This window comes from Pseudochaenichthys georgianus, chromosome 10 (genome assembly GCF_902827115.2).
Source record: "Pseudochaenichthys georgianus chromosome 10, fPseGeo1.2, whole genome shotgun sequence".
Lineage (NCBI taxonomy): Eukaryota > Metazoa > Chordata > Actinopteri > Perciformes > Channichthyidae > Pseudochaenichthys > Pseudochaenichthys georgianus.
In genome coordinates, this window is record NC_047512.1 from 98,710 (window position 1) to 113,971 (window position 15,262).

Genomic DNA, 15,262 nt, shown 5'->3' on the forward strand with positions numbered 1-15,262 from the left:
TCCTTGTGGGAGCTCAGCTTCCATTGGCTCACACTTAACTCGAGCCCTGCATGTGGCGTCTCGTCGCTACGGTTCTCTCTTGTGTTCCTGAGAAAGTGTGTGTGAGCTCCAGCTCTGTCACTACCCGATCTGCAGCTCTACCCGATCTGCAGTGCGCATGTGCGAGATGGTCCGCCATATTGGACAACTCCGGACGGCAACCCAAGATGGACACCTGACACAGTGGCTTTTAGAAAAGCTCAAAAATAAAACGAGAGAGAGATGAGTTATTGTTATTACAACGTGACTTCACTATTATTTAACAACTCTTTTTATGGAGTTCTTTTATTTGGGGTTAAGTACATTGTCAGAATAAGTGAGAAATGAATTTAACTTATGTTAGACAGCTATCAAACTGAATACATATTTACTGTGAATGTGTGCAAAAATGTATGGCATATAGATGTCTAACTGAAGTTAAATTCATTTCTCACTTATTCTGACAATGTACTTAACCCCAAATAAAAGAACCCAATAAAAAGAGTTGTTAAATAATAGTGAAGTTACGTTGTAATAACAATAACTCATCTCTCTCGAGTTTTCCTTTTGAGCTTTGCCAAAAGCCACTGTGTCAATGTTGTCCTACTTGGGTTGCCGTCCGGAGTTGTCCAATATGGCGGACCATTTCGCACATGCGCATTGCGCACTGCAGATCGGGTAGTGACAAGCTCTACTGATCCATCATCTGTGTGTCTGGATAAACCTCCGAACGGACTCTGTGCTCTTTTTTCTGGAGCGTTTACCTCGGACTATAGGAGCTAGCTTAGCATGCTAGCTGGAAACACGTGAGCAACACTAGTCAGATTGAGAGTTTGACGGAGAGAGAAACGGTGTGTTTAACGGAGTCTGCAGGGAAAGGTGATCTAGGAAACATGAGTAAAGTCCAAATGCTGCTGTCGTTGAAGCAGCAGCGAGTCACTGCTGATTCTGGAGAGATATTTGCTCTGTTTGAACAAACGATAGCAGAGCTCGAGGAGGAGCTGTTTCTTTCCAAAGAGGAGAACAAGAGACTCCAGAAACTACTGAACGCTGTTTTACAGCCTCAGCTTCGGATACACAGAGCAGGTCTGTTCCCTTTACTCTTCATTAACACTTTACACTCTTCAGTAACACTTTATTATCACATTAATAACACTTTAGACCAGGGGCGCTGGAAGGAGGGTGCTGAGGGCGCTGCAGCACCCCCTAGCGCAGCGTTTCTCAAAGTGTGGGGCGCGCCCCACTGGTGGGGCGCAGAGATGTGATAGGTGGGTCGCGAAAAAAAACATTTTTTTTTTCACATTTATTTATTATTTATACACTGGTGGAATATCAAAACAAAGGCCCGCCCGGGGTGCAAAACGTATCAATGAAAAGCGACCCTCTACCACACAAAACAACACCTGTAGATAACCCAATTTGTGTTCTTTGAAATTGAAAAGGATATTGCATTGTGTTTGTTACTTTCGTTGCAGTTGTATGTCTTAAGTGTAATTTGGCATGCTTTTATTTTGAAGGCAAGTTTACTCTGTTGACAGTTGTTGTTGCTATGGAAACAAGAAACGTTTCACAGCGGGCGGAACTTGTCATAAAGTCCGCAATAATAAAGCCCACCCATTTAGAGGGAAGATATGATTGGTCAATTGTACTGTCATTTGACCAGTGGCGTTTCTATATGTACAAAAGTGGTCAATAAAATTGCAGTCTTACCTTGACTTGAAGATGAAGTCCATTTGCCTATCCTTCTGGACAAAAATCTCTATTACTTTTTTGTAAAAGTCCTCCTTATCTTCTTGTAGTTTCAAAAGTCTATCATAAATCTAATCTAATCAATAGATTTTTTATTCGAAAATGATAAAAGTAGGGTAGACATGTGGATATTATCCGGCTGAACAAAACGTGCATTTATCTAACAGGTTTGTTTCCCACAGATCTTATTTTGAGCTATTTTCTAAAATCCTATGGAGAAATCTCATTGCTTTTTTGTGGAGGGAAGCCATGCGCAGCTTACTTCCTGGTTTTAGGACGCCTCACTGCAGCTCTCTCTCCTCCTCTTCACACACCACACTTTTCGCGGCACACGTACTTACAGCCAATCAGCTCTGAATTATGTTAGATGACGTATGGTGGGGATGGCAGCACTTTGCCCCTATGGTCATTATTTTTTGCCACACACATTAAATAGGAAAATACTCTGAGCATGCGTAGTGTAGTTTTTGCAGTCACCGTTCACTTAGACAGTCAGAGGGAGGGGCAGGATCAGGTTTTGTCCCACATGGCTCTAAACAGCTCAATAGGCACACTGTAGACACTAATTAGAAGAACACATACTAAAACAGCAATGTACAGACGAATCAGATGATTAAACATGATCTTAAAATATATTTTATATATTTTTTAATTAATTTTTGCATTTTGTTGTAATCATAATTTTAATACTTTCTGCTGACACTAGGTGGGGCTGTGCCCCTAATGACCAGTCGCCACTGCATTTGAGATTACTCTCGTTCAGTTACTATAGCTGGCCCTCTGTGAATTCATAGCTGGACGTCCAATCAGCTCCTGTCCTCACAGACTCGCAGAGAGGAGCTTCTTTCATTTAACCCTTCACATTCAAACAGAAACTGAATAGGCAGATTCAAAGGATTTATTTCTTTGGAAATGTTATTTTAAATACAATTTAATCAAGTTATTTTTGGTAAAACTATTGACAAATATTACTAAAAACATATTTAAAAAAAATATATAAAGACAAATATAATTTGTTTTAATGTTTTTAAATATTATTTTGTAGAATATCTTAGGCCCTCAGAGACAGGCTCGCCACTGGTAAAAATCTCTCATACACACGTGTGAAACGCTCTCACAGACACACACAACAGCGTTACAGTCGGGAAGAAAAGCAATGTGGAGTGAGAGAGCGAGAGAGCAAGAGAGCAAGAGAGAGAGCACACCTTTATCTATTTAATAAAGTTGTACAAAATAAATTAAGAAATCATTCCAATGTGTACTATAGGACAGTAAAAAGTTTAAAAGGGGAGTGATTAGTCAAATATGCATAAATAAAAAGAAAGAATGCTAACTAGGTAACATAAGATAAGAATAAACAAGTTTAAATGATTGGTTGTGATCATATTCTAAAGATGTTTGGATTATTGAAAAGTATACAGCTCCCTTTCATCTGAGTGTTGAGAGCTGTATCCATAAATTCATGTTGGGCTCAAAGTAGGGCTGCTCGATTATGGCAAAAATCATAATCTCGATTATTTAGGTCAATAATTGATATCACGATTATTAAAAACGATTAACCATTTACTTTGAAAAACATCAATTTATTGAAGAAAATAATTTGAAAAGTATGTTTTTAACAGTTGATTACCCTGAACTTTAAGTATAATTCAACTGAAAAACCTAAAAAATAAATAAAATCGTTTTATTTCGATTATGTTGTTTTCATAATCGTTGCAAGCCAAAATCGTAATTGCGATTAAAATGCGATTTAATTGAGCAGCCCTAGCTCAAAGTGCACCAGATTGATGCATTCAACTTCAACATTTAAAAAAAATCTTCCTGGGGGTGCATGCCCCCGGACCCTCGAGGATGTGACGTCCACCACCAAATAAAGCAGGTTAAAATAATTAAATTGCATACATTTTATTTTAGTGAACACTGAAAACGGGTCCCACAGACCCAAACAGCACTCAAAGGTTAAAGATAGCATATAATAATGTTAAAATGTGCTAAATATATACACTGCAAAAAAACAAAAAAGAGGAGTAAAAGTAGCTCACGACTTGTTTTATTTTTTGAAAGTAGCCCTCATCCTAAAAAAAGTTGGAGACCCCTGTTATAGAACGATACATTTGACAATTTTAAGCTTGGCCTACCATTTTATTGGAGCGATGAGGAACAGGTGGGGCTTGAAAAGGCCCACCTGTTCAAAGCGGGGGATGACAGAAAAAGTTTGAGAATCACTGCCCTAGCGTCAGGCAGGCTGAGCTCCTCTGCCTGCACATTTTAATTTTTAAATTTTTTGATATATATTTTTTTATTACATTTCATTGTGCCTGAGATATATTTTATATTATATATTATTCAAATGATACTTTTAAACTATAAAATAAATTATTTAGCTTCAGGGAAGAAAAATTTAAAATGTTTTTTTAGTTACATTACATTACATTGCATTTAGCTGACGCTTTTATCCAAAGCGACTTACAATAAGTACATTCGACCAGGAAGACACAACCTTGAAGAAAACAGAATCATATAAGAACATCAGGTTTCAAAGCATTTCAAAGAGCCAATCGTTTCAAGTGCTACTCAACTGGCTTTAGATAAGCCAGTCCTTTATTAGTATATAAGTGCTCTGTTAGCAGTTCTTTGTTAGTCATTCGATCGCTCGAAGTGGAGTCGAAAGAGATGAGTTTTCAGTCTGCGCCGGAAGGTGTGTAAGCTTTCTGCGGTCCTGATTTCAATGGGGAGCTCATTCCACCATAGTTGGAACCGTGAGCTGCGTTTCTCAAGAGATCCTCACGTGGTATGAAAATCTCCTTTACAAAATAAGTGTCCAATAATAAACAACACAACAATGATCGTATAGTGGTAGTATAACACATGTGAAACATTAAACATAAACAAACTGGTGTACAAAACTCACATACCTGCATTTCAATGGACAACATAAAATGGACACGTGAGCTGCGTTCTGTTGGAGAGATAGCACCACGCTTACGTTAGCCTATTAGCTCAAATTAGCTATAGAGAACCGCAGTGATGCGTCCTAAAACCCGGAAGTAAGTTAGCATTTTTACCACTTCCGGTTCCTTCGATAAAAAGCAATGAAAAAGTTAGTTTGCCCTGTTCTGCTTGAAAGCAAGTCCCTGCCTCCTGCAAACTGTTCAAACAGACGCTTCAACTCGTACCAGTTGGAATCTGTATGTTTGAATATGGATCTTAAGTCGGCGTGACGTTGAAGCAGCGACCCTGCTGTAGTTCCTTTATAGCATAACGTTAGCATTTTGCTTCTGGCAACTAGATTTATGATTCGAAAATTATAAAAGTAGGGTAGACATGTGGAGATTATCCGGCTGAACAAAACGTGATCCGTCTCTTAAATGTGTTTCAACCACAGACCTTATTTCCAGCTATTTTCCAAAATCCTATGGAGACGTTGCATTGCGTTTTTGACGAAGGAACCGGAAGGAGTTTACTTCCGGGTTTTAGGACGCGTCACTGCGGTTCTCTATTGATGATCACATTAATAAATCAAATAACACAAATAGCCAATCACACACAAAACATGTTGCTGTGAGCATTAAACGACTACATTAAACTAAACAAATACAACAGAACGTTATTGTCCTAATAGAATAATAGCATACATTTTGTCCACTGACATAATACAATAGCACCTTACCAAGCCCCCAGGAAGTGCGCTGGACTCAGATGAAAATATTCGTGGTGGCCAAACGGCGGTACTACACTTCCGTTTGGTTGCCAGGCCCGGAAACACTTTTTCCCATTGACTTACACGGGGAAAGAGTGGTCTGTAAATCGTTGGATAATTGTTTTTAAACTAAATAAACTACCCAGTATGAACACTTGTATAGCCCTTATTAAAAACATTCGTTCCTCAAGTTGTAGAAATATGCTAATAATGTTATTCTGAGAGTTATTTGCCTCTGCATTATGAACGCGCATCTAACCCACGGGACCGCGCTGCCCGGCACGTTCAAGTTACGTGTGCAGCACTACATGCAAATCCATCATAATAACAAATCATTACCATGCTGTCATGAACGCGCGGTGCTGTTACGTGTACGCATATTGACGTGCTTGATGTGAACACGCATTTTGGTTAAAGTACTTCTCAGGCATGCTGGGTAATCTGTGACGTTTCGCTCTCTCAAAAGTTGTGCCATTTTATCATCATGCGCCAATGAGCAACTCTCATAGGAATGAATGAGGCCCCGCCTCCCACGCTGTATCCAGTTCTTATTATGCATCCATGCACCTTACTCTCAAGAGATGCTCACGTGGTATGAGAATCTCCCACAATCCATTGCGGTAACAAAGCCACAGTAATGCAGGCACACGTTTGTAACACCAGATGGCGTAATTCTCCAATTTAACCAGGACTTTACACCAACCGTTATAACTCTGTTACATAGGCACAACAAAGTATCTCGGAATTCTTTCTCACTAAAAACGCTAAATCTGTAAAAAAGATTGAAATGGAAGATGCAGGGCATGATGACGCAGAATCTGTGAAAGGGGCATTATGCCTTATAATATTATATACAATATTATATTATAAGTGTGTGGTTGCCTTCTAGTCACTTTGCTCAGCAGTATCAATCAATCAATCAATGTTTATTTATATAGCCCAATATCACAAATGTTACATTTGTCTCAGTGGTCTTCACAGTGTGTACAGAATATCAGTATGACAATACGACACCCTCTGTCCTTAGACCCTCACATCGTACAAGGAAAAACTTCCAAAGAAAACCCAGTTTAAAGGGAACATGGGAGAAACCTCAGGGAGAGCCACAGAGGAGGGATCCCTCTCCCAGGACGGACAGACGTGCAATAGATGCCGTGTGTAAATTGAAAAGATAATACATTTGCAACATAGGTAGTCCAGATGTTTGGAAATGCATGTGTGTATAATAGGAAGATGAATCCACGAGGATAGCCATCCAGGACTTATGATCCAGGACCACAGCCACAACTCAAGATCCAGCGCTCGCGATCCAGGACACAGGACCGCAGGATCATCCATGACTCCGGATCCCAGCGTATATAGACACCAAAAGAAAGACATTTGGGGAAGCTGGGTTAATCGGAACATGAGAGTACACAGGTATAGACAGAGAGAAGGAAGAAGTAAGATGACCCCCGACAAACTAAGCCTATATCAGCAAAACTAGGGGCTGAATCTAATCAGCCCTAACTATAAGCTTTATCCAAAAGGAAGGTCTTAAGCGCACTCTTAAAAACGGATAGGGTGTCTGCCGCCCGAACACAAACTGGAAGCTGATTCCACAAATGTGGAGCTTGATAAGAAAAGGCTCTGGCTCCCATTGTACTTTTAGAGACTCTAGGAACAACCAACAACCTGCATTCTTGGAACGCAATGCCCTAGTAGGCCAGTAGGGTATAATGAGTTCTTTAAGGTAAGATGGCGCCTGCCCATTAAGGGCTTTGTAGGCGAGAAGAAGAATTTTAAATTCTATCCTGTGTTCTATAGGGAGCCCGTGTAAGGCAGCCAGAACAGGAGTAATGTGGTCCCTTTTCCTAACTCTGGTTAGTACACGAGCCGCAGCATTTTGAATCAGCTGAAGCGACTTGATTGATTTCTTGGTACTCCCTGATAATAAAGAGTTACAATAATCCAGCCTAGAAGTAACAAATGCATGGACTAGTTTCTCTGCATCGTTTTGAGGCAAGATATGCCTGATTTTTGCAATGTTACGTAGATGGAAGTAGGTGGTCCTTGAAATTGATTTTATGTGGGCGTTAAAGGATAAATCCTGATCAAATATAACACCAAGATTCCTTACAGTCTCACTGGAGGCCAAATTAATGCCATCCATAGTTAGTATATCTTTAGATAATTTGTTTCGTAGATTATTCGGGCCAAGTACAATAACTTCAGTTTTGGTCGTGTTTAACATCAAAAAGTTTAAGGTCATCCACGTTTTTAAGTCCTTAAGGCAGTCTTGAATTTTATTTAGATGATTAATTTCATCAGGCTTGATTGATAAATATAGTTGAGTATCATCCGCATAACAATGAAAGTTTACAGAATGATTCCTTATAATATTGCCTAACGGAAGCATATATAATGTGAACAAAATAGGTCCGAGCACTGAGCCCTGTGGCACTCCATGGCTAACTTTGGTTTGCGTGGAAGATTCATCGTTAACACGTACAAACTGAGAGCGTTCAGATAGATAGGACCTAAACCAGCCTAAAGCAGTTCCCTGTAGGCCAACTAAGTGCTCTAGTCTTTGCAATAGGATATCATGGTCGATAGTATCAAATGCAGCACTGAGATCGAGCAAAACAAGAATAGAGACAAGTCCCTTGTCTGAGGCTCTTAGAATGTCATTTGTGACTTTAACCAGAGCTGTCTGTGCTATGATGTGTTCTAAAGCCAGACTGAAAATCTTCAGATAAATCATTGTTTTTTAAGTAATCACACAACTGTTTTGCGACCGCTTTCTCAAGAATATTTGAGAGGAACGGAAGATTAGAAATAGGTCTATAGTTGGCTAAAACCTCTGGATCGAGGTTGTGCTTTTTAAGAAGCGGTTTTATCACTGCTACTTTGAATGATTGTGGAACATAGCCTGATAATAAAGACATATTCATAATATTTAATAAAGAAGTGGTAATTAATGGAAAAACTTCCTTCAACAACTTAGTTGGAATTGGGTCTAACATGCACGTTGATGGTTTAGAAGAGAGAATCATTGAATTTAATTGTTCAAGGCTTATGGCTGAAAAGCATTCTAGTTTCCTATCTAGTGTAATATTAGAACTTACGTTTCCGGGAGCTGTTGATAACACTATACTGGTCAAAGGCAAGAGGTCATTAATTTTGTTTCTAAGAGTAACAATTTTATCGTTAAAAAAGCACATAAAATCATTGCTACCGAGTGCTATGGGAATAGAAGGCTCAATGGAGCTGTGGCTCTCTGTCAGCCTGGCTACAGTGCTGAAAAGAAATCTTGCATTATTCTTATTCTCATCTATTAATGAAGAGTAGTAGGCTGCTCTCGCTTTACGCAGTGCTTTTTTATATTCATTGAGAGTAATATGCCAAATTAAACGAGATTCTTCAAGTTTAGTGGAACGCCATATCCTTTCAAGTTGTCTAGACTTTTGCTTTATTTTGCGGGTTTCGGCATTATGCCATGGAGCTAATCTATGTTGTTTTATTTTCTTCTTTTTCAAAGGAGCAACAGAGTCTAATTTTATTCGCAGCGCATCTATAGCACTATCAACAACATGATCAATTTGGGGTGGTGTACATTTTGTATAAGTTTCCTCCCCTACATGCAGACATGCTATCGAGTTAAGTATTGGTGGAATCTCTTCCTTAAATGTGGCTATAGCACTAACAGATAGGTTTCTGCTGCAAGAGCTTTTGACTAATGCTTTGTAGTCTAGTAACAGTACTTCAAAAGTTACTAAGAAATGGTCGGATAAAGCAGGATTCGACTAATAGTTGCTCAATTTCAATACCATAAGTCAGAACAAGGTCGAGAGTGTGATTATAACAGTGGGTTGGTTTATTTACACTCTGACAGAAACCAACAGAATCTAATATAGAGTTAAATGCAACAGTAAGGCTATTTTTATCATCGTCAACATGAATATTAAAGTCACCTACGATAATTACTTTGTCTGTTTTAAGAACCAAAGTTGATAAAAACTCAGAGAATTCTGATAAGAATTCTGAATAAGGACCTGGTGCACGATACACTGTAACAAATAAGATTGGCTGCAAAGTTTTCCAGGTCGGATGCGTAAGACTAAAAACGAGGCTTTCAAAAGAGGTATAATTTAATTTTGGTTTAGTATTGATAAGTAAACTTGAGTCAAAGATTGCTGCAACTCCACCTCCTCGGCCCGTGCCTCGAGCAATATGAGTGTTGACATGGCTGGGTGGAGTGGCCTCATTTATGCTGACATATTCTTCATGTCTCAACCAAGTTTCAGTGAGACAGCATATATCAATATTATAATCTGATATTAAATCATTTACCAATATTGCTTTAGATGCTAGAGATCTTGTGTTTAAGAGACCACATTTAATCTTCCTGTTTTGTTGCACTGTAGTAGTTGTTACATTTACTTTTATTAGGTTATTATGTATGATACCTCTATTAGGTTTTACCTTAAATTGTCCTTGGGCAGACACACACACACCGCTAATATTGGGTATTTTATTTATTCCTATGGGTGACTGCCTAGGAGAGAGCGCAGAGAAGCGTGTAAGACTGCGACTCTGCCTCCTGGTCTCAACTCCAGTTTGTCATGGATTAAGTCCACAAAGCCCTGAAATGTTTGCCGAAATGAGATCTGCACCTTTCAAAGTAGGATGAATGCCGTCTCTCTTAATCAGACCAGGTTTTCCCCAGAAGGCTGTCCAATTATTTACGAAGCCCACATTGTTTGCTGGGCACCACCAAGACAACCAGCGCTGAAATGATGACATGCGGCTATACATGTCATCATTGATCAGATTGGGGAGGGGACCAGAGAAGATTACGGTGTCCGACATTGTTTTAGCATAACTACACACCGACTCCACATTAAGTTTGGTGCATTCTGATTGGCGTAAACGAACATCATTACTACTGCTTGTAGGCAGGCATGACGAGACTCTTCAGTCGACCCATGTTCAGGGGAGGTGGGTTTAGTTTCCTGCACGCCTCGACGTAAGAGAGACGTAAGCGACGCCGCCTCTTAGCTCCGGAATCTCTCTCTCTTTGCAGCTGGTGCTGCTCTTCTCAGATTCTGATATATATTTATATATATAAATAAAGTGCATTAAAAGTGTGTGTATGTGTGAGCATGGTCACGGTTATTGCATTATGTGTGGTGGTTGAGCAGCCTGACGGCCCAGGGGTAGAAACTGTTTTTGAGTTTGTTTGTCCGTGACTTGAAGCTCCTGTCTCTCCTCCCAGAAGGCAGGAGAGAGAACAGTCTGTGACCTGGGTGAGAGCTGTCCTTTATGATTTTGTTAGCTCTGCTGCGGCAGCGGGAGGTGGAGATGTGTTCCAGAGAGGGCAGGGGGCAGCCGATGGTTTTCTCTGCCATCCGTATCACTCTCTGCAGGGCTTTCTTGTCCGCAGCTGAACATCCTGCATACCACCCCGAGATGGAGTATGACAGCACGCTCTCGATGGTCGCTCGGTAGAAGGACACCAGCAGCTTCTTGTTCAGTCGGTTCCTCCGAAGCACCCTCAGGAAGTGTAGTCGCTGCTGGGCCTTCTTAACTGCTGCAGTGGTGTGTGCTGTCCAGCTGAGGCTCTCCGAAATGTGAACCCCCAGGAACTTAAAGGTGGAGACCCTCTCCACTCTCTCTCCATTGAGGTGAAGGGGGGTGGGTTCTGGACGGTGCTTTCTGAAGTCTATGATGATTTGTTTTGCTTGTGTTCAGATGTAGGTTGTTAGCTGAACACCACGCAGACAGCTTCAGGATCTCGTCTCTGTATGCCGACTCGTCGTCTCCCTTATATATTTGGCCGACCACAGTGGTGTCATCTGCACATTTTATAATGAGTTGGAGGGGTGAATGGGAGATCAGTCGTGTGTGTAGAGTGTAGTGTTGTCACGATACCAACATTTTGGCTTTATGGCTTTTATGATGTTCCGAGGGATTCGGCGGCTGGTCTCAGCCTCTTGTGCGCACGAGAAAGTTACCGGTGCGCCAAGTAGGAAGAGGAGCGCACAGGAGACAACCGTTTAATTGCAGACTGTTATGTTTCTGTGGGGAAATGGCAGTGCATACATTATTTGAGATATATTTCAAACTCGGACTTCATTTTAAGGACATGTCGGCCAGGGGTGTAGAGCTATATGTTTATTTTATTAGCTTTTCGCTTTTCGATAATTCACGATCGTCAGCACGTTGATAAAATATATTTTTTTGAATGGCACTTCGTATCAAAAAGGTTATCGATCCCTGTTATATGGCTATGACATAACCACCTGTTTGGGGCCTCTGTCTTTTTCTCCTTAAGTCAGGAGCCCCCCTCCCTGTGTACTGCTGTGAGGGAAGAGGGAAGAAACGGTCTCTCCCTTATCAGTGAAACCATTATAGGCCTTACACACTCAACTTAACAAACCACTTGTGTTTTGTTTATACTGTAAATATAGAAAATCATAAAATATGAAGCAGTTTCATTGTGGGTTATATAAGAATATAATTGATTACATCTGATTATAACTAACTTTCGTTTTAAGTATTCACTTGATACTATGAAGATCTCAACACCCTCTTTTTAAAACGCAAAGTTATCAACACAGCAACAGATAAAATCGTAAACATACATAGATATTCAAAAACCATCAAGAAGCATTTTCATTATGGGTTTATACAAGAATATGATTGATCATATTTGATTATAACTAACTTTCGTTTTAAGTATTCACTTGATACTATGAAGATCTCAACAGCACCATCATTACTATGACATTAGAGGGTGTCATAAAATGTTCTGATAATACTTGCATACTTTTACTTAAATAAGGTTTGAATTAGGGCTGTGCAATTAATCGTATTTTAATCTCTATTACGATTTTGGCTTGCAACGATTATGAAAACAACGTAATCGGAAAAAAACGATTATTTTTGCTGCATTCCCTTTCGCAATGATGCTCTCAATGTGTCTTGCGTTACACAACTTAGCATTTAGATCAAAAAAGGCCTTGGGGCTATGTTGTTTGATTGAATTAAACACAATATATGCATTCCACTATGCTGTTGTACTGTATCTGAAGATCTTAATATGATTGCTCATATTTTAAGCCATCTTTTTCCCGGCCCCTTGCTTTGGATCATTTTCAACAACCGGCCCCCATTCCAAACTAATTGAAAAGCCCTGGCGTAGTGTATCTGTTAACAATCCCAAATACAATTCATTGTTTACATTGCGGCTAGTGCTAAACCAGAAGAAAAAAACCTTTTTCATTTTTAACAGTAAGTGGAAAGGGGCTGGGCTACATGAGGTGAATTGAGCCAACATAATTAGACCATTTTTTTTCTGTCAGGATATGAACCACCCAACTAACAAGACTTAACTGTATTATCCTGAGGAGGGCCTCTTTGCACTTCTGCTCACTCCTAATAATTGCGGAAGAGACGATGGGCCTCTCTTCTCTGGAAACTGTAATTCAATAATATACCTAATTATATTGACTAGGTCCAAGACTGATATAACAGTGTGTTTCCTATTTCCTGCAGATGTCCAGCAGCTGGTGGTGGTTAAAGAAGAGCCTCTCCCTGACCAGCAGGAGTGGAGCTGCAGTCTGGACCAGGAGGACCCAGAGCCCCCCCCACACATTAAGCAGGAACAGGAGGAACTCAGGATCAGTCAGGAGGGGGAGCAGCTTCAGGAGCTGGAGGAGGCTGATATCACCAAGTCCACTTTCACTCCTGACCCAGTGAAGAGTGAAGATGATAAAGAGAAACCTCAGTCCTCACGGCCTCATCAAAGACAAACTGATCACATGGAAACAGAAGCTGATGGAGAGGACTTTCGAGAACCAGCCAGGAACTCAGATCCAGAGAGCAGTTTACAACCAAAGACTGAGGACCACACTGGAGACTCTTCTGAAGACACTGATGACTCTTCTGAACCTGACACTGAACACAGTGCTGATTGGAAGGAGACCAGAGAACCTGCCTCAGGCTCAAACTCACTGAAAAATAGACAAGAATCTGTCAGTGATCCACAACGTAGTGCTGAAAAGAAACCATTCAGCTGCTCAGTTTGTGAGAAAGCTTTTAGATATAGACAATATCTAAATCAACACATGAGAATCCACACAGGAGAGAAACCCTTTTGCTGCTCAGTTTGTGAGAAAGCTTTTTCACACAGTGGACATTTAAAGACACACATTAGAGTCCACACAGGAGAGAAACCATTCAAATGCTCAGTCTGTAAGAAAGCATTTTCACGGAGTGGAAGTTTAAATGAACACATGACAATCCACACAGGAGAGAAACCATTCAAATGCTCAGTTTGTGAGAAAGCTTTTTCACAGAGTGGAAATTTAAAGATACACATGACAATCCACACAGGAGAGAAATCATTCAAATGCTCAGTTTGTGAGAAAGCTTTTTCACAGAGTGGAAGTTTAAAGGAACACATGAGAATCCACACAGGAGAGAAATCATTCAAATGCTCAGTCTGTAAGAAAGCATTTTCACGGAGTGGAAGTTTAAAGGAACACATGAGAGTCCACACAGGAGAGAAAGCATTAAAATGCTCAGTCTGTAAGAAAGCTCTTTCACAGAGTGGAAGTTTAAAGGAACACATGAGAATCCACACAGGAGAGAAAGCACATAGCTGCTCAGTCTGTAAGAAAGCCTTTTCACGGAGTGGAAGTTTAAAGGAACACATGAGAGTCCACACAGGAGAGAAAGCACACAGCTGCTCAGTCTGTAAGAAAGCCTTTTCACACAGTGGAAGTTTAAAGGAACACATGAGAGTCCACACAGGAGAGAAACCACACATCTGCTCAGTCTGTAAGAAAGCTTTTTCACAGAGTGGACATTTAAAGACACACATGACAGTCCACACAGGAGAGAAAGCACACAGCTGCTCAGTCTGTAAGAAAGCTTTTTCACATAGTGGAAATTTAAAGACACACATGAGAGTCCACACAGGAGAGGAAATATAGAGCTGCAATGTTTGTGACAAAAGATGTAATGGTCGTAATCATTTCAAAAGGCACAAGTGTGTTGGTCGTCAGTCCTCACAGGTTAATGAAATTCAAACTGAGGATAACGCAGAGGCAGAGCCTCCAATCAGCAGCTCAGCTGAACACATGGAAACAGAAGCCGATGGAGAGGACAATGAATAAGTCTTATGACAGTTCACACATGAGAGAAATCTGTCTCACTGGATTAACATTGTTGTACAACATCCATATAAGACTTAAATGAACTCCATCTTTATCAACATAGGTGGACAATATGTTTAATGTTTTTGTCATTCTGATGTATATGTTAACCACTGACTGTTGATGAACCATTTTATTTGGATTGAGGGCTCCAAGTTTCCATATAGGATGATTTGATGTATTGTTCTTTATTTCTAAATGTTTTGTATCATTGCTATCCTGTTAATGAGCCCTGTTTTACATAAATGTACCTGTTATCGGAGTGTTTTTGCTTCTGTAACTGTAAGGGAATACATTTTCCTATTTTGTATCCTGATGACCTAATGCCGTAACATGTAATACGTTACTCCCTAAGCCTGTTTTCACCCATCTGCAACCGATTCGCTAATAATCACAAATGTTCATTTCTTTGACCCCTTGACTCGACTATTTCTTTTTTAATAATCGTTACATCTCCTCAGGACCAAGTTCCCGTGTCCTGCCTTTCACCTGCTGAATATGCTACACAGGGGCGGACTGGCCATCTGTGTTCTGGAGAATCACAGAACGGACGATCGTCCTTATTATTATGCTGTTTAACCCTCTAAGGGTA

General features: G+C 40.2%; 1 protein-coding gene across 1 annotated transcript; it reads left to right on the forward strand.

Annotated features, from left to right (window-relative positions):
* The first annotated feature begins 1,013 nt into the window (after positions 1-1,013).
* Positions 1,014-15,088, forward strand: LOC139434673 (zinc finger protein 583-like). Its single transcript, XM_071204563.1, has 2 exons — positions 1,014-1,104; positions 13,007-15,088. The coding sequence occupies exon 2, from the start codon at positions 13,273-13,275 to the stop codon at positions 14,446-14,448; it is 1,176 nt and encodes a 391-aa protein (XP_071060664.1). The 5' UTR covers positions 1,014-1,104; positions 13,007-13,272; the 3' UTR covers positions 14,449-15,088.
* Positions 15,089-15,262: the final 174 nt, after the last annotated feature.

What these genes read in the sequence shown, in the direction of transcription:
- LOC139434673 (XM_071204563.1), top strand. Translation starts at nt 13,273, where the DNA reads ATGGAAACAGAAGCTGATGGAGAGGACTTTCGAGAACCAGCCAGGAAC.